This window comes from Triturus cristatus, chromosome 4_2, assembly GCF_964204655.1.
Source record: "Triturus cristatus chromosome 4_2, aTriCri1.1, whole genome shotgun sequence".
NCBI lineage: Eukaryota > Metazoa > Chordata > Amphibia > Caudata > Salamandridae > Triturus > Triturus cristatus.
The window spans coordinates 240,064,166-240,086,552 of NC_140586.1; the positions used below are offsets into that span (position 1 = coordinate 240,064,166).

A 22,387-nucleotide genomic window follows, 5' to 3' on the forward strand; every position below is an offset into this window, starting at 1 on the left:
AGGCGGGAGTGAAGGAAGAGTGGAGAATGTTGGCTGGCGGGGGAAGCAGATAATGCTCACCCATGATGTATTTGTCTGATGTTTGGGCAGGGGTAATGGAAGGGGTCCGAGTTTCCATGCACGCTTTTACGCCAGCGGTTTTACCTGCTGGATTTTCTTGGTTGGTCAAATCAGCGTCATTGTTCCCACACCTAGTAAATCTGGGTGCAGGAACACTGGACCACATATAATTGCATGGAACAGAATTCCACCCTGAGATTCCGCTCCGCACAGTTCACAATTGGGGCCCATATCTTTTTATTAAACCATGCAGGGGGACTGGCTAGTAAGAGAGAGTTCAACACTATGAGGCACAACAAGCAATTAAAAAAACAAAGCCTCCCCTTTAAGAAAATGGCTTTTGGATGACCTCAGTGGTTGACGTGGGTGGGATCTATTGAGAACAACATTTCCAATCTTACAACTATTCTAGAACAAATAATGGGAACCTTCAGGTACCTCTGGCTAAAGGAAGGGGACTGGGGGAGCTGGCTGGGTCTTGTATTCTGTGAAGCCAAGGAAGTCAGGCAGCCTAAGAAGAAACAAGCCTTTTTGCCACAGTGCAGGCTACCTAAAATAATGTAAATGTGTGTAATTAGTTAATCAGTACATCTAAAGAATGCTTCTGAGTCAATATAAGAATGTATTAGTCATTTAAGGGTTCATGTGAGAAAGCGTTATTATTTTTGAGTGGTAACATAAGGGTGTTTCTTAGTTGCGTTCTGGAGTATATCCTTCTAATGGAAAAGTATTTTTTTAAAGCTTGCACTTGGTACATTCTGATTGTGTATTACTAAAAATATAGATTTTAAAGCATGTGGAGCAGAGTTACTAACAATTGGCGCCTGGTAACAAAAGTGATGCAAACTGGTGCAGGCTGTTGATTTCTCTGACCAGAAACTGGAGAAATGTTTTTATTTCACCAAAATGTCCAACTTCACGTGTGTGCTGCACTATACAGCACACTTACAAATTGAGAAAAGTGTTAAACTATGTATAAGTGGAGTATTTTGTAGTGGAAGAATAATCTTTCAGAGCAAAACCTACGCTTAATAACGCACACACTCTTGCACTATGACGTAGGGATGTGTGCTTTGGTGCATGTCGGGCTAAAGTGTGCCAGCACAGGGAGAGAACAAGACGACACCATGTCTTAGAAGATCTGGTGCTATTCTAATCTCTCCCTTTCACACAACGCAGCAACTTTGACTGGGTGAAGAGTTAGTAAATCAGTCCCCACCGGATTAGCTCTTCTACTGGCCTAACGCACACTTACATTACAATGGCGAGCTACCACAGCCCCTCCACTAGCTGCATGGCAGGGGTGCGGTACGTAAGTGGGGGACAGTAGAGGAAACCACCCTTCAGCACGAGGAAGCACGTCACCTTCGCAAACTCCCATATCCCAGGAATGGGGTACCCTCCTGTCGCATGTCCTACCGCTCATGTCACCAGATGATCTACCTGCATGAGCTAGTTACCAAACTACACCACCACAGGAAGACCCCGGCAAACATCTCTCCCATAGTTTTTCGACACACCTCCCACCAACACACAACATGCAAATATACGACTAATTGCAAACCCCGCCACAGTGGTTTGTTATATACAATGGCTCTCCTCACTGTCCTCCAGTGGATCTAGATTCCAGTGTACCTCTGTGCCTCCCCCTCGCAAGTCCTGGTTGTATCATTCCCCATAATGTTGTTCTTTATTATTGATTGGACGATGAGACACTGATATAAGTCATGGATACCCTATGAGTTGGTATTGCACACTGTATGTAAAGTTTCATAATTCCCTACGTAGGGATTGCTTCACTGTTGATTGTGAAACCTTATTAAAAAAAACATTTAGTAAATCTGTCCCTAACTCGCATTGCACATTTTATGGCAGTCTTTCTTTATGCTACGTAATGGCATTCTAAAGTACTGACCTGCATATTCAGAGTGCTTTAAGTACAGGCTGAGACCTTGAAGGACTATAAATAAATGCCCCAACCAGGATTCAGTTGTATGACTGGAGAGAGAGTGTGTCTCTCTTTCTCACCAATTATTTTAATATTCATTTTTCATTTAAATGTGTGTTATTTGTATTTACCTTAAGATAAAAGACAAAAAAAATGGTTGCAGAATCTTATTTTTATTAGCCATGTGGCAGACATTGCACTCAGGATCCGAGTTCCCCTGGTTGGTTGTTGTGCATCTTAACCTCTGAATGAGGGAGTTCAATTTTGTACCTCACACATCAGAACTGCGTGCGTCCTGGAAGCTGCAGTAGCCCCTGATGAGACATACGATGGTGGGGGAGTAGACGAACTGGGGTGGGGTAAAAGCTCTTCCAATGGTTATTGCGTCCATGTGCTTTTTGTGTTTTCCGCGTATCAACCCTTTCAGAGGCGCCGTGTTTTTTCTCAATAGAGGCCCCCTGTCACCGGTGCGTGGGTTGGGCGAGCTCCAGGGGGCCCCCTCCGGCACTGTGCACGGGCAGCAGGCCCCTGGCCCTATAGCTGACTGTGTCTGGCGCATGGGTGGGGCAGTCTCTGTATTGTATTCTATTGTAATTGTATTTATAGAGCGCTTACTACCCCTGACGAGGCGTTTATTTACGCCAGTAGAACAGCACACCACACCGTGTTTTACCACCTAGACGAGGGCAAATTTAACGTTTTACAAACTTAAGCAATCGCCTTTCAAACGCGTTGACTCGGATCCATTGTAATATGAGCCACGGTCCCTTATTTCAATGACAGACATTGGAAATTGCTCCTTTGCAGCGAACTCCAAGGTAATTTGTTCTAAATCAATACAAAGGCATTACCGCCCCCGCCTTGCATTGATGTAGCACCATCTCCCCGCGCGCCGACTGTTACCCGCGAGGCAGTGGAGTGTTTCTCCGTAGACCATTTTTAGATCTAAAGAGGAGTTAAATATTAAATTAAAAATCAAATGCGCCTCCTCCACCGCAGCATCTGCGCGACTTGCGAATGATATATTTTTAGTTATCTTTCTTTTCTCGCTTCCCTCATCCGCACCTGTCTGCACTGTGCTGGCATCTGCCACGGCGCTGCAGATAAGCCATCTGCCAGTGCACTTAGATCACACGGAGTGTCACGGGTGCTAGAGCCGAGATCTTAACCCTTTTGCTTTCGGCTTTAGTATCACAGAGGCAGCAAGTCATGAATAATTGCCTGTTTGGCTGTTGGGGGGGGGGTGATTTTTTTGTTTTCCTGTGAGTTAGTGTTTGTGCATTGACACACATGGGGAGCAGTTTGTTTAGCACCCACTACACAGTACATTTTCTCTAGGCGCGCTGTGCAGCAGACGATGGAAACCAGATGGAGACGGATAAACTCTAATCACTGGTTGCATTCTCAGATGTTCCAAGCGCTAATAAATAGTGTTTCATATTTTATCAGAAATGCCAAGCATACCACAGTCTAACCGCTGCAGGACCGTGTTTTCCACACAAACAAGCCTCCCCCTTCTTTCTCCCACCCTAATCTCCTAATGTCATGGTATGTACATTTTCGTTAATAAAAAACAATCTCCCCACCCACAAAAAAAATGTTAGGTGGGTTCTATGTAAATCTCCGTCTTGAAAATGTTTTCTGTAGTTTCCTGCAATTGAGGTTTAATTTCTCAAAAAGGCACAATTAACAGCAAAAATAAACGAAGCATTTAGCCCTAGGTAAAACGATATCGCCAGGGTGCCCAGTGGCCAATTAGCCAACAACACTGTGCAGGCTGGGAATGGTAGGCCCATTACTGGATTAGAAAGTATGAACCTGCAAGACCCAGAATCTAAAGTTCTATTTTGGTTCAAAAGTCTGTACTGGCCAGAGGTGTGGTGCAAAAAGTGGGGTCACTTGGTAGCTATGCAGACATACCTACTGTGCCAAGATTTGGTGCACACAAGGAAATTTTGCATCAGAAAGAGGGGTAATGTTATTTTTCCATGGACTTCTACTGGGTTAGTGAAGGTAAAAAAGGGAGTGAGATATATACATTTCATGAGCTAAAGAGTACATGCTGTTCAGAACACCATGCACCTAGGGTACTACAGGACAGCCGTGCAGTGCCCGAAGGGCTTGTCTGACAGCTCATTGTGAGGGCCGGTTATTTGGCTGTTTGTAGCCTATTTTTTATGGTCTGGTGAGCTGTTTTTTTACTGTTGATATCCCCGATATCGCCGAAAACATTGCCTGCAGCAACGACAAATGCATGCAGTCTCCCATACTTTGTAAAACACCCTGTACAGAATGCCTTTACATGTTCAAAACTGCTCTGAAGTACAAATAGGGACCATTTTTTTTTAGCTATCTGATGCACTAATGAGGGGCACTTTTATTTAGGTGCCTGTCCTATTCTCTGTCCCAGTAAGACCCGGAGTCTCCCTAATGCCTTTTGGGAAAAGTGGTCTTGTACCACATGATATCATGTTAGGGAGACCTCAATGTGTTTAGTTCTACCAATAGTATGGCATTGCAGTGCTGCCAGCGTTCAGAAACCATCACACCCTCAACTCGAGGATTCTGCCAAAGACCAAACGAAACAATGTGAATTATCAAATGTGACTCCAATCACTTGTGAAAGGCAAGTTAAGGATGGGTATCTCCATAGATGCTAAGAGGCACCATGTCATGTGTAACACCTTCGGCCAGTCCAGACTTTCTAGCCAAGGGCACTTATCAAGCTGGAATATTTAACCCATACTTTCACTGTTAAAAAGAAAGCCACAAATCCCAGAATGCAATGTGACTCACAACTGACATCTAAATGAGTAAGCTCCGTTCTGCAATGAATGGCTACCACAAACAAGACTAAATACATTGTTCTAAAACTTCATTTATAGAAGTGGAACATATGCGCAAGTGAAACAAGAGGTTTTCACAGCTACTCCATATTAAGAGAGCGCGGCTGATTCCTTCTATTGCCTCCAGGTTAAAGACCACTTAATCGTTGTCGATTGAACTCCATATTCTTATCACGCGCTGTATTTTTCACTACCTTTGAAAATTCCGTTAATTGATTCGAGCCATATGCCGGTGTACTGGAATTATTTTTCATACATTTCACCCAGTTGTTTCTGATTCGTATGTCTAATAAGCATGCTTTTGGGTCAAATATAATAACTTGGTTTCCCACACTCTTTTTCCACATAATTAACCGACCCTCTGATTAATAAGCAAAGTTGTATTCTGCTACAAGAGTTAACAGATTTAATGCCCCTGGGCACATTTTTACTTTGGCAGTTGTAGTTTCTCTAATATAACTCATTATACGTTAAGAATCATCAATATTATCACATTTAATTATGCCCACTAACAAGCAACATTGCATAACTCACAAATTGAGAGAGAGCAAGAGAGGCAGAGTATTGCAGGCTGAGAAAAGAACACAATAATTAGGTGCTTCAAGATAAAGTTGCAGGGGGTGCTTTCTTCTCTGGGTGGCATAATGTCCAAGGAAAACAAGATATCCCACAGCTATGATGTAAAGATACTGAATCAGAGACACTGGAATAAGATGCAAGGAACATAATTTTAATGCAAAAAACTCAAAGTTAAAATAAATTAACTGATTTGACTATGTCTTTTGGGAGATGAGGTTGGGAAACTATAGTTTCTGATCGACCAGTGTGGTTGAGTATTTACTGGCATCAGGGACTGGTGTAGATGAAATGTTGATGCTCAAAGCTGGTGAGATTGGAAAGCCACAAGACCCTGAAAAGTGTTCTTTAGGAGTCCATGGCTCCTGAGGGGCCAGTGCACATAGAGAGTCGATGGCTTATGGATTGTGCTTTTGGAGAGAGTTTCCTCTGGTGGGCTGGTGCAGTGGAAACGTCTTTGCCTTTTGGAGGCTGGTGATGTGATGGAAATGCTGACCTACATGGGCTAATAAGTTTGGAGATGTGCTGGCCTATATCAGCTAGTTAGGTTGGAGAGTACGTGGCCTATGAGAGGCTTGTGCAGAAGTCAAGTTGTTGCCTTGTAGAGGCTACTGGGGTGATGGCGTCAATAGCCTCTGAACTAGTAAGATTGGGGAGATGCTTGCCTCGGTGGGCTAGTAAAGCTGGAGAGTAGCTGACCTCCAAGAGGCTAGTGTAGTTGAAATATCGAGCCCTTTACTGACTTGTGCATTGGGGTAGTTCCTGGCCTTGGGGTGGCTGGAAAGTTTCTGGCCTCCAGTAGGTTTGGCACAGTGGAAAAGCCTTTGGGCCCTAACTGGTTTGTGTGGCTAGAGAATCAGTGACCTGTCAGGGGTTGCAGCAGTTGGAAAATCTCTGGCCTAAGATGAGGTTAGAGAAACTGTGCAATCTGTTAGTACGGTAAAGATGTAGTCAGTAGCCTCTTGGTTGGCTTGTGCAGCTGAAGAGTCAATGGTAGTGAGGGCTGGTGTGGTTTCTGGCCTCAGTGGAACTGGAGAGGTTGTAAATTATCTTGCCTTAGGGTGCTTTTGCAAATAATGAGTCACTGGTTTCCTGTCACTGAGGTGGTAGGAGATTTGCTGGCCCCTATGGGGATGTCAGGTCAGCAATCGCATAGTCCCTGGCCTTTGGGCAGTTTTTATGACTGAACGTCTTGCCTTTGAATGCGTATGTGAATTAAGCATCTCTGGCCTTCAGGCATTTGTACGAATGGGGAGTCACTGGACGTTGGCCATTAATGTGATTGAAGAGTCACTAGACAACAAGCAGTGGTGTGCTTGGAGAGATACTGACTAGGATGCTTATGCAAATTTAGGAATAGCAGCCCATTTCAGTGAGTCCCCAGCGTTTATGGACTTGTATGAATTGAGAGCCACTGGTCACCAGCCACTTATGTGGTTAAAGAGTCTATGTTCCCTGGTGTAGTTACAGAGTCACTGGACTCCAGGGAAGTGTGCGAATGAAAAGTCTCTAGAATCCAGGGCTAGTTCGAACAAATACTCTTTTCCCCCCAAACAATGAAGAAGTCAATGCATAGCTAAACTCCAAAGGCTAGTGCAAATACAGAGTTGCTGGACCTCCTGGCAGGGGTTACTGAAGTGGCCATAGTGACGCCCGACTCTGGCTAGTGATGTGCATGGAACTCCTGCCTTTGAGCAGCTGGCGTGGTCAAAGAGTGAGTTACTGGGGACCTATGTGTAACCCACTTGCCTCCAGGTCCTTGTGTGATTTGAGAGATCGTGGCCTTTTGACGTTTGTTGTTTTAGGAAAGTTTCTGAAATCCAGGGGAAAAGTTTCTGAAATCCAGGGGGTTGTACGATGGTAGAGTTGATGGCCCCCAGATCAATAATGTGGTCGGTGGTATGCAGGATTCCAGAGGTCATGGATTCGCTGGCCAGCTGCCCACCCCCTGCCCTCGTCCGCAAGCGCACTTGCATGCAGCCACCACGGGGTAGGGCACGAGTCTCCACGTGCACTGCTGTGTGGTTCGCCCTGGAGCTGCCACGACTTCTACGGGGGTGGCCCAGCAGTGCCAGGCCAGCAGCTTAATGTGGGTGAGCTGGGCCCGGCGACAAACCATGCCTGGCGGCCAGGAGCAGCTGCTGGGGTCCTGCTCGTCGCAGTCGGTGTGGCGCACCCAGCGGGGCCAGAAGACGGGCCCCAGGTCCACCCAGGTGGCGGTGAGCCGGCAGGAGGCCTGCTCCACCAGCCAGGCGCGGACCGCGCGCGTAAGGTTGGCATTGGCCTCGCCCGGCGGGAGAGCAGGCCCGGCAAGAGCCTCGGCCTCGCGCAGCAGCTTCCGGCGGTAGCGAGCGGCCCCATCGGCCAGATCCCGGCTCGGGCTCGCCAGGCCGCCGGTGCTGCCGTTCCGCGGGTCCTCCACGGACATCCAGAAGGGGTCGAAAGAGGGGCCCATGAGCCGCAGCAGGCGGGCGGTCCGCAGGTGGCGAGGCTTCGGCGAGTAGTGGTAGTCGTCTGGCGACAGGGACAGGCTGTAGGGCCGGTGCCCGGAGGACGCCCGTCGGCGGATGTCCAAGTCCTCCGTCTCGGGCGGAGCCGTGGCCCCTGGAGGGGTGTCCGATGACAGCGGGTCTCCGGTGAGGGGGTAAGGTCCCCAGAGAAGGGCACAGAGGACCAGGGCCACAAGCCGCCACATGCTGCTCCGCTTCCACTGCTTCCGTCTCACTCTGTCGTCTTGATATTTGTATGCGCCGGTACCTCAGTGTGCACCGACACCCTTGCAGCCACCGGCGCCGCTGCGCCCTCCATGACAATGCGGCCACCCCACCGAGCGTCTGTGTGCCCGCCGTCTGGTGTCCTGCCCTACCATCCACACAGCCCCCTTCCTTGTTATCTGCCGCCTCGGCCTTGAGTGTGGGCACGATGACAGTCCTGACTGAGACTCCCAAGAGACACAACTTTGTGTGCGCACATGTCCTTTCACCCAGCAGGGCGCCGCCACCGGGATGACAGCAAGGTTTATGCACCTACTGCTGAGATGTGTGTCTGTCCTGCAGGATTGTGCTAATAGCTGGAAAAAACTGGCAATTGTCCGCGCTGTTCCATGTTTATCCATTATAAAACAGGCACGGCCCCTATGATGGTCACGCGGAAACGTTAGGTGTCCATCGCCTTTGACAAGGTGTCAGTCGTTCAGTGGTACTCCGGCCATTGGTTAGATGTTGTGATGTGGTAAAGTGCTTTTGGCGTGCTACATTAGTTAGTACTCGTTGATACATAGTGTGTCAATTGTTCCCTTGTCATAAGTTACTCCTATGTGTTGTGGTAGGTAGAGTTGGATTGGGATAAATAATCGGCCCGGGCATGCAAAAAAAAGTGGCCCACCTTTGTATATTAAACACAAGGAGATGATGGACGGAGCACTGAAACTTTTCAGACACTCACCCCCAGTCACAGATCTGGGTTGAATCCATCATCGTTCTTTAGTTCAGTTCGCCACCCCAGTTCAGACACAGCTATATGCAAATCAGTCATGACCCTGTGCCTCATGGGAACAGTCCAGCCCGAACTGCCAAGCCATGTCTTCCCTGGACCGGAAACAAGCATCCTGGGACTAGTTTCGGGCTAACAGCCCTCATCAGCCAGGCTAGCTTGAATCCAGTGACAAAGTGAGTAAGGGACCCACGTCTGGGCATACCCTGCCTACTTAGGGCAAACAAAGCAAACACAAGGAGATGATGGGCGGAGCGCTGAAACTGGGGGGTGGTGAAGTGAGCTAAAGAACGATGATGGATTCAACCCAGATCTGTGACTGGGGGTGAGTGTTTGAAAAGTTTCAGCACTCCGTCCATCATCTCCTTGTGTTTGCCACATTTGCATATTGCCTTTCTGCAAAACACTGCTTCTGAAAAGTTTTATAAAAAGAAAGGGGGGGTGGGGGGTCTCTGTTTTCTTAACTTTACTTAGATGAAAAAAAATGCAGGGCTGAGTTCACACTAGTGAAACACACCTGAAAACAAGTGAGGCCACATTTGCTCAGGCCCCTAGCCCTTGCTCAATACGCATACATTAATGGGCCGGCCCAGCGAGAGAAAGGGAGTGACACCTCTGCCTGTTGATAAAAGGGAGGTAATGGATGCCCTGCCTCCAGAAAGGCCACTCAGGCACCCACTGGGCCGTTGGTGGCATCTGAACAAAACAGACACCCCCCAAATCGCCCCCCCCCAGGCTGCCCAAAAAAGCGGCCCACAGCTGGAACTCGGACACCGACCCCTCAGCCATTGCCAGAGTGCCTGCCTTACCAATCTGACCCTGGTGTTAGGTTGTCAATGGCTAACCCGTCATTGATTAGTCCTTTGTGATGTCACAGCAGTTTTCCATTGGTTAGTTAGGGCCTGATTTAGATTTCGGCGGACAGGTTTCTCCTCACAATGCTGTCCACCCTGCCAAGAAGTTGGGCCCCACAGAAATATGTTGAACTTGTCCCATCGTCATTTTCAGACTCCTGGACACATTCAGCAGCTCCTGCACATTGTCTGCTTTCCATTCCCAGCAGCAACCTGCAGGCACCAGCTGTGCCAAAGATAAAGGCAGAAGTTAAGTGGCCATCAGGCCTCCGACTGGAGGTGGCCTGGAACCTCACACTTAAATGCAAATGCAAGAAAGAGGAAACAAAAGCACTGCGCTTGGTATCTCTTCACAGGTACATTAGAGATGCATTCTTTTTACTTTGTTCAGTCCCTGTATATAAGTGCATGCACTGTTAGAATGTCAGACGGGTTGATCTGTCCCAGTATTTACACAAATAACAATTAAAATAGCAGTATTTCATTTCTTTTATAGTGCCACTCATCCAAAAGCAGTGTTAGAGCACTTTACATAACATACACATCCATTCAAAATAAATCATGTAAGTATGTAAATCAATGTACAAGATGTGTTACATGAGACAGTCAGGGTTACAAGGTGTAGGAGTGAAATGCCCTTCATAGCTCACTGTGGTCTACTAGAAGGATCACAATTTATTAACTTCAAGTATCAAAAGGATCTCTGTGTTCAAAGCAGTCATCCTCTTACCTATCTACATAAAATAAAAATCTGTGATCTGCATGTTACATGATGTGCTTTGCAGGAACCAACCCTTTTTAAAACATATTTTTTTGTTTTTTCAGTTTGCATATGTTATAACACACACATATCAGAGCACTATTGTGCATAATTAAATGGTACATTGATGCTCCCAATATTGTAAAAGATGCACACCGTGTGTGTTGCAATATCATGAATAACAAACCCAAAGAAGGTAGCATCAAAATAGAGGTTCAACAATCCCCAATTGCCCCGTTCTACTCCCCCCGCCCCCTCCAAGAACAGTGGGTGATTGTTTTGCAGGAGACAACTTAATCTTGATTCAAATTTGGGACTACACAAAACACAGATCTCTCCAACAAATGAGGTAACCTCCTAAGTTATCTCACCATTATTATTATTCCTTCAGATTTACTAGGCACCTCTGCAGCAGATGCCTTAACCCCATAAAATATTTTAAAATGCAGACTTTGCAACCAATTAAGCATAATCGATCTACTACTATTTTCCTTGTTGCCATTTCTTTGTGGCAGGGTTTAAAAAAAAATGTTTTAGTTGAGGCTCAGATTTTGCGTCCGGATTGTGCCATGTTTTTGGAACAACCCTGACTAAAAGTCTTATTTGTTAAATATCATAATGCGCTTTAATGTACCTATGATACACCCGATAAACATATGTGTGAGATCTTAGTATCTGATGTTACTTCTTGTGATGTCACTTCCTGTGATGCCACATGGAATGTCACCCATTGTGATGTCATGTGCTGTGATGGCACGCGTCATGATGTCACTTGCATACTGCCGAACATGGTCAGTCCCCCCATTTCTTTTTATAGTACTTGTGCTCTGATTAATCCCATAGTCTTTTGGGAAAGTCCTAGTGTGTTATCAGCCACTCTACCACTGATCAGTCCTTTGTGATGCAATAGTATTAATAGCCGTAGTACAATTGGTCAGTCCCTTATGATTTTATAGAGTATTCTATTTACCTCGGTGTCTTTGGTTAGGCCATTGTGATTTCATAGTGTGGTTTCAGCCACCCTGTCTATCCATTAGACATATGGGATCCCACAACCTTAATGGTCACAGTGCTATTGGTTTGTTTTTTGTGGTTTACCTGAATGGTATTTTTCCCGTCCTGCCATTAGGTTAGCCATTTATGAAGTTAAAAAGGTATTAGACACACTGCTTGCTACTGGTTAGTCCAGCTTGGTGTCATAGTCTTATTTGCCACATTTCCACTGCTTGGCCTGTGGTTCAATGGAGCTTTTTTACAACTCTTCCATTCAATAGTCTTTTGTGATGGCAGAGTGTTACTGGCCTCACTGCCACTGGTTAGTATTTTGTCTTGTCATAACTTTATTGATCATATTTCCTTTGGCTAGTGCTTTGTGACGCCATACAGTTTTTGGCCACCCTGCTATTTGATACTCCTTTGTGACACCTTTGTGTTATTGTTCATCCCTCCTTTGGTTAGTTAGTCCTTTCTGACATCCGACTAGCTTGCTTAATTCTACCCAACCCTCGTAAGCCTTGTGTGACAATCTGGCAGTGTGCTTGAAGTTGGAAATTCAAAACATCTCTTGCTATAACTCAAATCTGCTCTGAATGCATTAGAGCCTCTTATGTATTCACCCTCTCAGAACGCTGTCATCTCTTGTTGGCCCTCTGTTATTCCCATATCTAGAGGATAAGTGGAAGAGTTTTTAATGAGTACCAAATCATAATCCCTATAAGACCCCTGTCCGATGTCCATCTGGAAATTATCGGTTCCTGCTGTTGCTGAAACAGTAATTAATGTATTTAATATCTCCCTGGTGGAAGGTTTTGTTTCCTAAGATTGAAGGAAGATTCCAAGAAGAGTGACTCTGTACCCCAACGATGTTCGTAACTTGCACCTATTACTCTGCTTCCCTTGAGGCAGAGCCTTGGAGAAAACTATAGCTAAACACTTGATCACTAACTTGAACCTTGAAATTCTCAACCAATGGGAGTTAGGATTCCTTCCTAACATAGGGACTGGGACTGCCTTGTCCCTTGTGACACAGACGTTTATTGTTGCCTAGGTCAAGGAGAGTCCAGCAGGAATAGTCCCTTTGGACTTCTTGTCTTCCTTTGACATGGTGGACCATGTCATCCTACTTCGTGGCCCAAGGAAATTGGAAAGTCCTGCAATGGTTCTCTTTTTCTTCAGGGTCGAACACAATGCCTTAAAGGGGCCATCTGGTAAATTATGCCGCAATAGGTTCTACAACCCAACATCACGAAGCAGAGGAGCATTCTTGAACCCTTATTGTTGGCAATAGATGATGCGACAAAGTACAGTAAGAAGGCAAGCTTTCTTTTCCTGTGCACTAGATGGTCCCTTTATACTCTGTATTTCGAATCTGGTGACCAGCTCTTCCTCCTTCGGGGTCCTCGCTCCCTCCTATGCTTTGTAATATTTAACATTTCAAGATTATCTGCTCCTTTGGCTGCAAAGGGACAGTCATATATGCAGATGATACATAAATCATTATCTGGTTAGACATTCAGGCCTCAAGATCTTTGGTCATTCTTCTTAAAAGCCTACTTCAAAATAATGCTAATTCGGATTTGCAAAACTCCCTCTGACTATCCTGCATCGGCCCTGCCCCATCAACTTAAATAAAAGTAAAATCACTGGACATTGTATTAGATAGAAATGTCTCCATGGGCGCCCAGATCTAAGTGGTATGAGCATCACCCTTTATGTTGTTAGTTTACTTAGACCAATGATCTCCTAGATATCAGCAGTCTTCATGCACAGGCACCAACGGATGTTTGCTTTGCAGGCTGGACTCTTTCAGCAGACTCTTCATAGGTCTAATGGGCTATGCCTTTGTTAAAAATCAGTGCACAGAATGCAGTGGTCCACTTTGTCATTTTAAAAATGGTATTTCTTAGACACGCAGATTTACAGTAGTTGGCGGTGTCGCAAAGAATTCAATTTACAGGCATCTGTTTAATGCAAAAAGCCTTTTACTTACTGGCACAGTTTGCTTTAGCTGCCTCTTCCAGCTCTGCTTTGCAGGGCAGTCTCTGGGGAATATCAATTGCTATAGCTAGTACCAGGGGTTCAGCGTACATGCTTGGGACGCAGAGCTCTCTGTCTGCTGGCACCTAACCTTTGAAAGGTTTTGTCCCCACAGCTAAGATTAAATAATCTGCAACCTGTCTTTAAGAAGGCCTTGGAGAAATGTGTTCGTTCGGACACTTTCTTGAATCAAAGGTTGTTGTTCTGGCACCAAGAAACTTGCTGAGGCATATGTTGTACTTATGCTTCGCTCTGTAAATAAAATGGTCAATTTCATAGTGTCACATCAACCTAGTCACAATGATGACGAAGAGCGCTTTGGGGCATTGACGTTGTCTTAGAAGTAAAGGAAGAGCTTTCCATTGCCCCTGGACTCTGACAGTGTGAACCCACAGTACAGTACACAAACCCACATTATTTGTTTTGTGAGAATTAATTGGGGTCCTGGTATCAGTAACCAAAAACTCATTAGAATCTCACTTTTTGGGATCTGTTGGCTTTGCCAATCAGTTTTAGCGATGTTATACAGCATCCCTGATGCGGTGTGAATGGCTACAGATGTTTTTTAGGTCTCGCCTGACCCAGCGCATGCGCTGGTCTTGCGAGACTTATTGAGAGGGCTCCAAAAAGTGCTACCAGGCCAGCCTAGCGCTACAGTGCATGTGCGCGTGCGCGCCGCGCTTTACTTTCACTTTCGCGGTGATCGCGATCACTTTCGCGGCCTCACGGCCGCTTGGCATAGCCAATGGGTCTCGCTTTTGGGACCTTATAAGTATTTAGTTATTCAACTGTTGCATGGCTAAACACTTATAAGGTCCCAAAGGCGAGACCTATTGGCTATGCCAATGCTTGTTTTAAAAAGAGCTTGTTTCTCACCATACAAACCTATTGCACAGTGGCATGCGCCACACACGTGTATGCCTACAAAATGACGCAATCACTATTTTTACTTTTATTTACCAATGCAAGTTGTGTTTGTAAATAAAAAGAAAAAATCTACAAAAGCAGATTTGTTTTTGGAAGTGGGCAGAGGTAAGCAACACATGGGAGCAGAAGCAACATGGAGGGCATGGGTGGACAGCAACACAGACTGCGTGGGTGAGGGGAAGCAAACAATAGCAATGTGGACGGAGGGTGAGGGGAACCACACAGGCGAGAGTGAGCAAAATGGAGCTCAGGGGACAGAAGCCCACGGGCAAGAAAGCAATCTATGTGAGGGAGAAGCACAGGAGGGCGAGCGTATCACAGTGGGTGGGATGGGAAAAGCACAAGGACAAACGAAAGCAACACAGCACAGCCAAAGGGGAGCAGAAGTGCATGGTGGACACAACCGGAAACCCTGAGGGGAGTGCTTAACTAGCAAGCATTGGTAAATGCATTAGGTTTCGCCTACGGATTAGTAATACGCAGTTTTTTTGTTGTAAGTTGTTGCTTGCTGAGTAGTTGTTGAATAGAAGTTACAGAAAGTCTGTTGTAGTTTTATGATTTGTTTATGTACAAAAAGTCAATATATTGTGCAATTACTAGTGGTATAGTGCAGGTAAGTAATAGCAAAAGTTTGAAAAAGGAAAGAGGAAAATAATAGAATTAATTGATGTAATAGCAATATTATGTGTTTAGAGGAGTTCTGGTAACTTTTGGGCCTGGTGCCACTGCACCTGCTGCACCATTCAAATCATGCCCCGTGTTCCTGCACGATAACTGCATTTGTGGCTGCCTGTTTAGCAATAAAATATAGCAATATTTGGTTTTTATCGGAGTTATGACAGCTTTTGGGCTTGGTGCCGCCTCTCCTGCTGCACCATTTAAATCAAGCCCCTTTCAACTGCTAGGTAACTGCAATTCTGACTGCCTGTTTAGTAGTAAAATATTGCAATATTTGGTGATTAAAGGGATTCCTAGAGCTTTGGACCCCTTTGTCACTGCACCTGCCGCATCATTGAAATCATGACTGTAGTGCCTGCAAGGTAACTAGGCTTGTGACTGCTCATTTATTAGTTAAATATAGGAATATTTGCTGTTTAGAGAAGTACTGAAAACTTTTGGTCCCGGTGCCACTGCACCTGCAGCACCATTTAAATTCGGGCCAATGTGCCTGCTAGATAACTGCACTTGTTACTGCCTGTTTAGTAGTAACGGTTAACAACCTTCTGTGTTTAGTGGGGTCCCTAGAGCTGTTGGGCCGGGTGCCACTGCACCTGCTGCACCATTCAAATCAAGCCCCTTTTAACTGCAAGATAACCGCAATTGTGTCTGCCTGTGCAGTAGTAAAATATAGTAATATTAGATGTTTCAAGGAGGTCATGACAAATTTTGGGCCCGGTGCTACTGCACTTGCTGCACAATTCAAATAATTGCCCTGCTGTCTGCAAGGTAACTGCACTTGTGACTGCCTGCTTAGTAGTAAAATATAACAATATTAGGTGATTAGAGGAGTACTGACAACTTTTGGGCCCGTTGATGCTGCACCATTCAAATCCTTACCCTGTTATCTGGAAGGTAACTGCACTTGTGGTGCCTGTTTAGGAATGAAATATAGCAATATTAGGTGTTTGGTGGGCTGACTGGAGCTTTTGGTCCCGGTGCCACTGCACCTGCTGCACCATTCAAATAATTACCCTGTTGTCTGCAAGGTAGCTGCACTTTTGTGCTTATTAGTAAAATATAGCAATATTTGGTGTTTAGTGGAGTTATGACAACTTTTGGCCCCTGTGCCGCTGCACCATTTAAGTCAATCCCCTTTCAACTGCAAGGTAACTGCACTTGCGTCTGCCTGTTTCGTAGTAAAATATAGCAATTTTAGTTGTTTAGTGGAGTGCTTAGAGGTTTTGGTCCTGGTGTCACGGCAACTGCTGCACCATTGAAATCATGACGCTGTTGTCTGCAAGGTAACTGTACTTGTGACTGCCTTTTTAGTTTAACATTTTAGGAATAAACTAGTTTTAGTGGCGTACCGCAAGGTTTTGGCCCCGGTGCAACTACACCTTCTGCACCATTCAAATCAACTCCTTTTAACTGCAATTATCACTGCCAGTTTAGTTGTCCAATATAGAAATATTATGTGTTTAGAGGAGTTCTGATAACTTTTGGGCCCGGTGCTAATGCACCTGCTGAACTTTCCAAATAATGAACCTGTTGCCTTCAAGATAACTGCACTTGTGGCTGCCTGTTTAGTAGTAAAATATAGCATAGCTCTTGTATATTAACTTTATTTTTAATGTGCAATGTTTATTACCACATTTAGAATTTGATCATAATGACCAAATAGATTAAGTTGAAAAAAAATCGATCCGATAATGCCTACAAAGGAAGGTACTGAGGTATGAATAGGAAATGCCACAGACGTTCTAAGGCTAAAGCATCTGCTTTACACAACTAAGTAATAAAATGCAGGCATTCCAGCATACTGTTAGAAGCTGTCTGCCTTTTCCAAGGGAAGAGATCTTATCTTGACAATGAATGGAGCTTAAATAGTCTGAACAGCTTTAGTAGAAGTATCATAAATACATACAGCCAGGGGAAGTTAACAAAAAAAAAGTTCCACACAAAAGGGAAGGAACACAGTAATTCGGCCATGGGAACTTATAAGAACACCTTTTAAGATATATTAAATACAAGAGATTTTACAAGCACAGCGCAAGCCATGTGCAGGCGGAACCTAAAAAGTAATGCCTGAAAAGTGAGCAGTGAACTGATTCAAGTAATACGTCCATGCTTAAGGGGAAGGACAAACACAAGAAGAGGAGGTAAGCCCACACAAGTCAATAAATAGGAAGCAAACTAATAAGAGTGACAATACAGTCAACCAATGGTAAGCAATGCGCAGCCTGCAAGCCCACTGTAAGCGGATTATAAGTCTTTTTGCACACAAATTGGTTGTGCTGTGTGGTAGGCAAGACCAAAAATTATTATTTACTGAAAGGTAAGACCTAAACCAGAGGTTAGAAGTGCTATAGCATAATTACAATACATTGCATGGAAAAAGTGGGACAGACACAAACCACATGAGTCATCCCTCAAATATGAAACAGCATAGAAAATTCTGTGGAATACACCAGACCTAATACACACATGCACTGCTCTAAAGGTTAGGTGGAGCGGAGGATGTGAACTGCCTCAGAGACTGTGGGTTGGAGGGCACACTTTTGCACACACTCTTGGGTTGTCCCTGCATACAGGACTTCTGGCAGGCAGTGAGGGGCTCCCTGGAAGAGGCAACAGGGCTACCCCTGGACGTACAACCCCAGCTGGCACTGCTTGGCATAAGGGGACCAACAGATTTCTCCCGCTAGCAAAAACTTCTGGTGAACCTGGGTTGCATGGTGGCGAAACAAGACAGTGCGCTGACATAGGGTTCTGGTATTCCTCCCGGCACCAAGACTGGGAGACGGGTATGGAACATTGCAAACTTAAAGAAAGGGAAGTTTATAAAGGAAAAGGGTACCCTAAGAAATTTGACAAAATCTGGGGTGGTTAGGACGTGGGAGCCGATTCAGAGTGTGGTAGTGATAGGTACTTGTACTTCTGATGCAGGCATGGTGGGCGGGGCCGAGCGAACAAACAGTTCTCATGTGCATGGCAGACAGGAAACGGGAGAGGGTTGGCCAGGTAACGGAAACCAGACAATGACAGGGCGGAAATTGGTTCTTCAATTGTACCATGCCCGAGTCCCTGGGTGACTGTAGTGGTCAAGAAACATGTTATGACCAGTTGTTATTGTTTATGCTAATTTGATGTAATTTGGGGCTTGTTCTTTCAATTCTCCTCTTTGTTACCTTCATGGCATGTAATCAGTATATATTTTTTTTTATTTTCTTTTTATTAAACAGTTGTGATGGTATAGCAACCTTACATAGGTCCACACTTTCGCAACGAGGTCCAAATATGGCCATTGGATACATATAAGCATTATAGCACAGTACATTGTAGTATTAGACAGGAAGAGCTTCAATGTCTTTAACGGTTTTACGTAATTCAGCTGAAGGAGAGATACAAAGTTCACCTCTGGAGGCATTCCACTTTGCCCGTTTATTGTCCCACGTCGCCGGGCACCCTCGATGCTTGAACACATCTTTTTCTGCGACCATGGCCCTATCCATATCCTTGGCCCATTTCGAGTGTCTCGGTAGGATACCAGTTCCCCATCCCTGGGCAATATTTCTTTTTGCCAGAGCTAACCCAAGTGATGCCCACGTGCGTTCGGTTTTGGTCAGGTCTGTAGCTTTCCATACCTTCAGTAAACAAAGCTGTGGAGACATTGTGATGGTTTTCTTACTCACCCATGTAATCAGTATCTTGCTTCATGTCCTCCTTCGAGTGGTCAGCTGGATTTTGTTTCATGCTTATCTTTCATTGGTCAGCACCATGTCACATTCTTGTGTGCTTGTTTGTCACATTGTCAACGCATACATAGACAACACAAACAGGTTGAAAAAATGTGAGTGTGTGTGTGTGTGTGTGTGTGTGTGTGTGTGTGTGTGTGTGTGTGTGTGTGTGTGTGTGTGTGTGTGTGTGTATATGTATGTATGTATGTATGTATGTATGTATGTATGTATATGTATGTATATGTATAAACAGTAAGTGTTAGACCCAGCGGCTTTGGGCTGGCTCACTGGCATTGAAGCCAGTCACAACCCACCGTTCCAAATAGAATGAATACGATACACTTGTCCAATAACCTGTGCTCATCCTTTGGTAGCTTGGCACTGAGCTCTCAGGCTTATCTTCAGGCCTCGAGTGTAAAGCGTTGGCACATCACCCCCCCTCGCAACACACTGTTTTCACAACAAAAACACAATACCGTATGTATAAAAACACTCGTCTTTATATTATACGCACACACTCTAAAATCAAAACGAGATACACATTGTATATACACTTTACAGTTATATGCAGTTGTCAGACTTTCCCATTGCAAACAGGTCAAACAGTCACTAGTCTCTGACTACGCCTCGTGACCCAGCCCCTCAGTCTTTCAAATCTACCGGCCAAAGATGCACGCTGCCCCAGCTGGCGTTTTGTTGACTAGACAGTTGAAACCAACTAACATGGAAAGAAACAATTACTTAGTCTCGTCCATCTGGATAAGACCTCAGAGCACCTGATGGCACCTGCACGAGTGCGGGATCACTATCCCCACCGTAGACCAAAGGTTGTGACCCAGGAAACTGGTGTGCTCCCTGTCTGAAGAAATGTTTTCCCCTCGAGCGAAAGTGTGACCTGCCATAGACCCCCTGCATTCAGCTGCAGATGCACACAAAATCCCTTGGGTCTTGTTGCAATGTTTTCCAAAACTAAACACCCTGTGGCGTGAGTCCAGGGAGAGGGAGCCAATGACCTCAGACAGAGGCCCTGATGTCAGGCACTGTCGTCTTCCCGATCTGGAGGCCGGAGACCGTCCCAGCTCCCGGCTCAGGTTCCCCAACACCCCTTAGACACCACATACTCTGCAGCACAACCAAGCACAGGTCCCCTTGGTTGCAAGCACGGGTTCCTTGGACTCAACAAGCTTACCCCGCACTCCTCACGTTCTGGCACCTCAGTTGGCTGCTGATCTTTGCGCACCCACTCCTCCTCCACAGCGAGATGATGATTTATGTGAGGACGGTCCTCGTCTCAACCACGATCACTTACATCGGTCTCCGCCGCACCCAGTGCGGTACTTACGATCATGTGGAAACTCTAAGATCCTTTGTGTCCCTGGGATCTTGTGGACAGGAGGCCAGCTCGCCTGCCCTTGGAGAGTACTACAAGACCCTGGCCATGGCAGCTGGCACTAGCTGCACGCCAGCAACGTCCAGGCAAAATCCACCAAGTGATAGTCCCCTTCTCGGAGCACGACAAACACCAAACCACCACAAGTCTGACACAAGGAATCATTAGGGCAGGAGGGACTGCAACTGGACTATCTGCAATGTCCCAGTATCAAACCAGCATAGCATGGTTCTAAATCCAAAAGTGTCCCTACTTTCGGAGACTGAAGCCCCAGTAGTTAAGCCCACCTTTTAAATGCACAGACTCTTTCTAAAATGTGTCATGTTTTCCATCCTACCCCGGGATGTTTGATCACAATGTTTAGTGGGGCCTGGACCCTGCTCCTTGGAATGCAGGTGCCAATTCCACCCTCACGTACCGATCCCAGAAAGGCCCTTCAGAGTCAGAGGTCCACAGTTTGCTGTGAATCCCTAGTTTATGGCCATCTGTCAGGAATGCACAGATGTGGCTATCGCCTTAGCACCCAGTTGTGAATTAGGACGCCAGGCACACAGAGCCATGCACATCAAAATATCCACTTTCCCAAGGTGACATTGCTATCACCGTAATGTTGAACCGACTCCCGGAGAGGATTCGCCATTACGAACTTGTAGATACCCAAAATAATACTGTTCCTATTCTGCCCGTAGGAAATAATGCTAGACAGCCTTTCCCTACATCCTCTCATGCTAACCCAATGTGAGAAGCAGGCCTCATTGTACCGAACACACCATCCAGTGTCATTCACGACTCTTGCAGATAAAACATTCACTCCTCTTCCCAACACAGCACCCTGTCACGAGGGAGAACTTCGATATAGTAGGAGACTTGCAGAACCTTGGCACACACCATTGTAATTGCCAAGTCGAGTAACAGTAATCCGTGCACACAGGCCTGACATGGGCAAACCTGTAGTACAATGGATGAGCTACCTCTGTGGATGGCACAACCATTATGGCAGGCCCATGGAGGCACATTCAAGATACATGCCCCTGGTATAGGTCTTACCTAGGCTGTCCAGAAATCGATTCTACCCGATTGTGCCCGACAGTACCCCACCGGCTTAAAATCAGCGGACCCGATTTAAACTAAGTGTTTACATTTGTTCTACCGGTTGGCCACTTGAGGGAGCTAAAGCAATACAAAAAAGCTCCAAATTGCATTGAGACCTCATGCAAGCACCCCCACATTCAGTTGATTTAATCAGTTGCGAAAGGGCCAGGTCGCTCTGGGAAGTGTTGGGCAACAGAAACTTCCCAGCTGCTGGCACTGGCTCTTTTTGTGGGAAATGCATTGTTTCTCTAGCGTGAACGCATGGTGTGGTAGCGTGGATGCTGGCTATCAATTAGCAAAGGAAATGTGGCCTGTTGGCTGGCAGCGCAGTCGGTCGGAAAGCCAAATTATCAAATTCCTGATACGAACCTGCACAGGTTGTGTGATCCTGGGCAAATTACGTATTTTATTTGCTGTGCTATTGTCCCAAATGCTACATTATGGCTGTTTGATAGCTCTATCTCCTGTGTCTTGCGTGTATTATCGGAAACAGCTCAACACCACATTCGACTGTACCAGAAGAACAATGTTTTCAGAGTTCGGCAGTACACAGACTCTCAGAAATAAGGCAGTAATGGTGCACCCCTCTGGCTCCACCACCTCCCAAAAAGTCTTGTGGTCATCTATCTAACTGTATGCCACGTTGCTAAGCAGCTATCTTGTCCTGTGTGTTTTTTGTCAAAATCTTTTTATTGGTTTTTACAAAAATACACAACAGTTGTAGCTCCACCGAGCACAGTTCATATGCCAAGAGTTACAGATATCGAAAAGAAAACACAGCATTTCCACGAGTTCTTAGCATAACTTTTGTTTTTAAGCATTTTCCAGATATTGTAGGCCCGTCATTGCGACGCTTCAGATACATAGCTTACATGTTACAGTTTGCGTCTGCAGTTTGTGCTCGAGAGCCCACAAAGAAAACATAACTTTGTTGGAAACAAAACAAAAACAATTAAACAGTTCTGTGGTGTCTTGTTCTAATGGTCTGAATGAGGCTGGGGATGATATA

General features: G+C 45.6%; 2 protein-coding genes across 3 annotated transcripts in view; one reads left to right on the plus strand and one right to left on the minus strand.

Annotated features, from left to right (window-relative positions):
• GALR3 (galanin receptor 3) overlaps positions 1-22,387 on the plus strand; it is a 333,989-nt gene that overhangs the window by 20,209 nt on the left and 291,393 nt on the right. The window lies entirely within an intron of this gene.
• LOC146833532 (noggin-like) lies at positions 7,349-8,125 on the minus strand. Its single transcript, XM_085600078.1, has one exon. It carries the CDS (start codon positions 8,123-8,125, stop codon positions 7,349-7,351), a length of 777 nt encoding a protein of 258 aa, XP_085456204.1.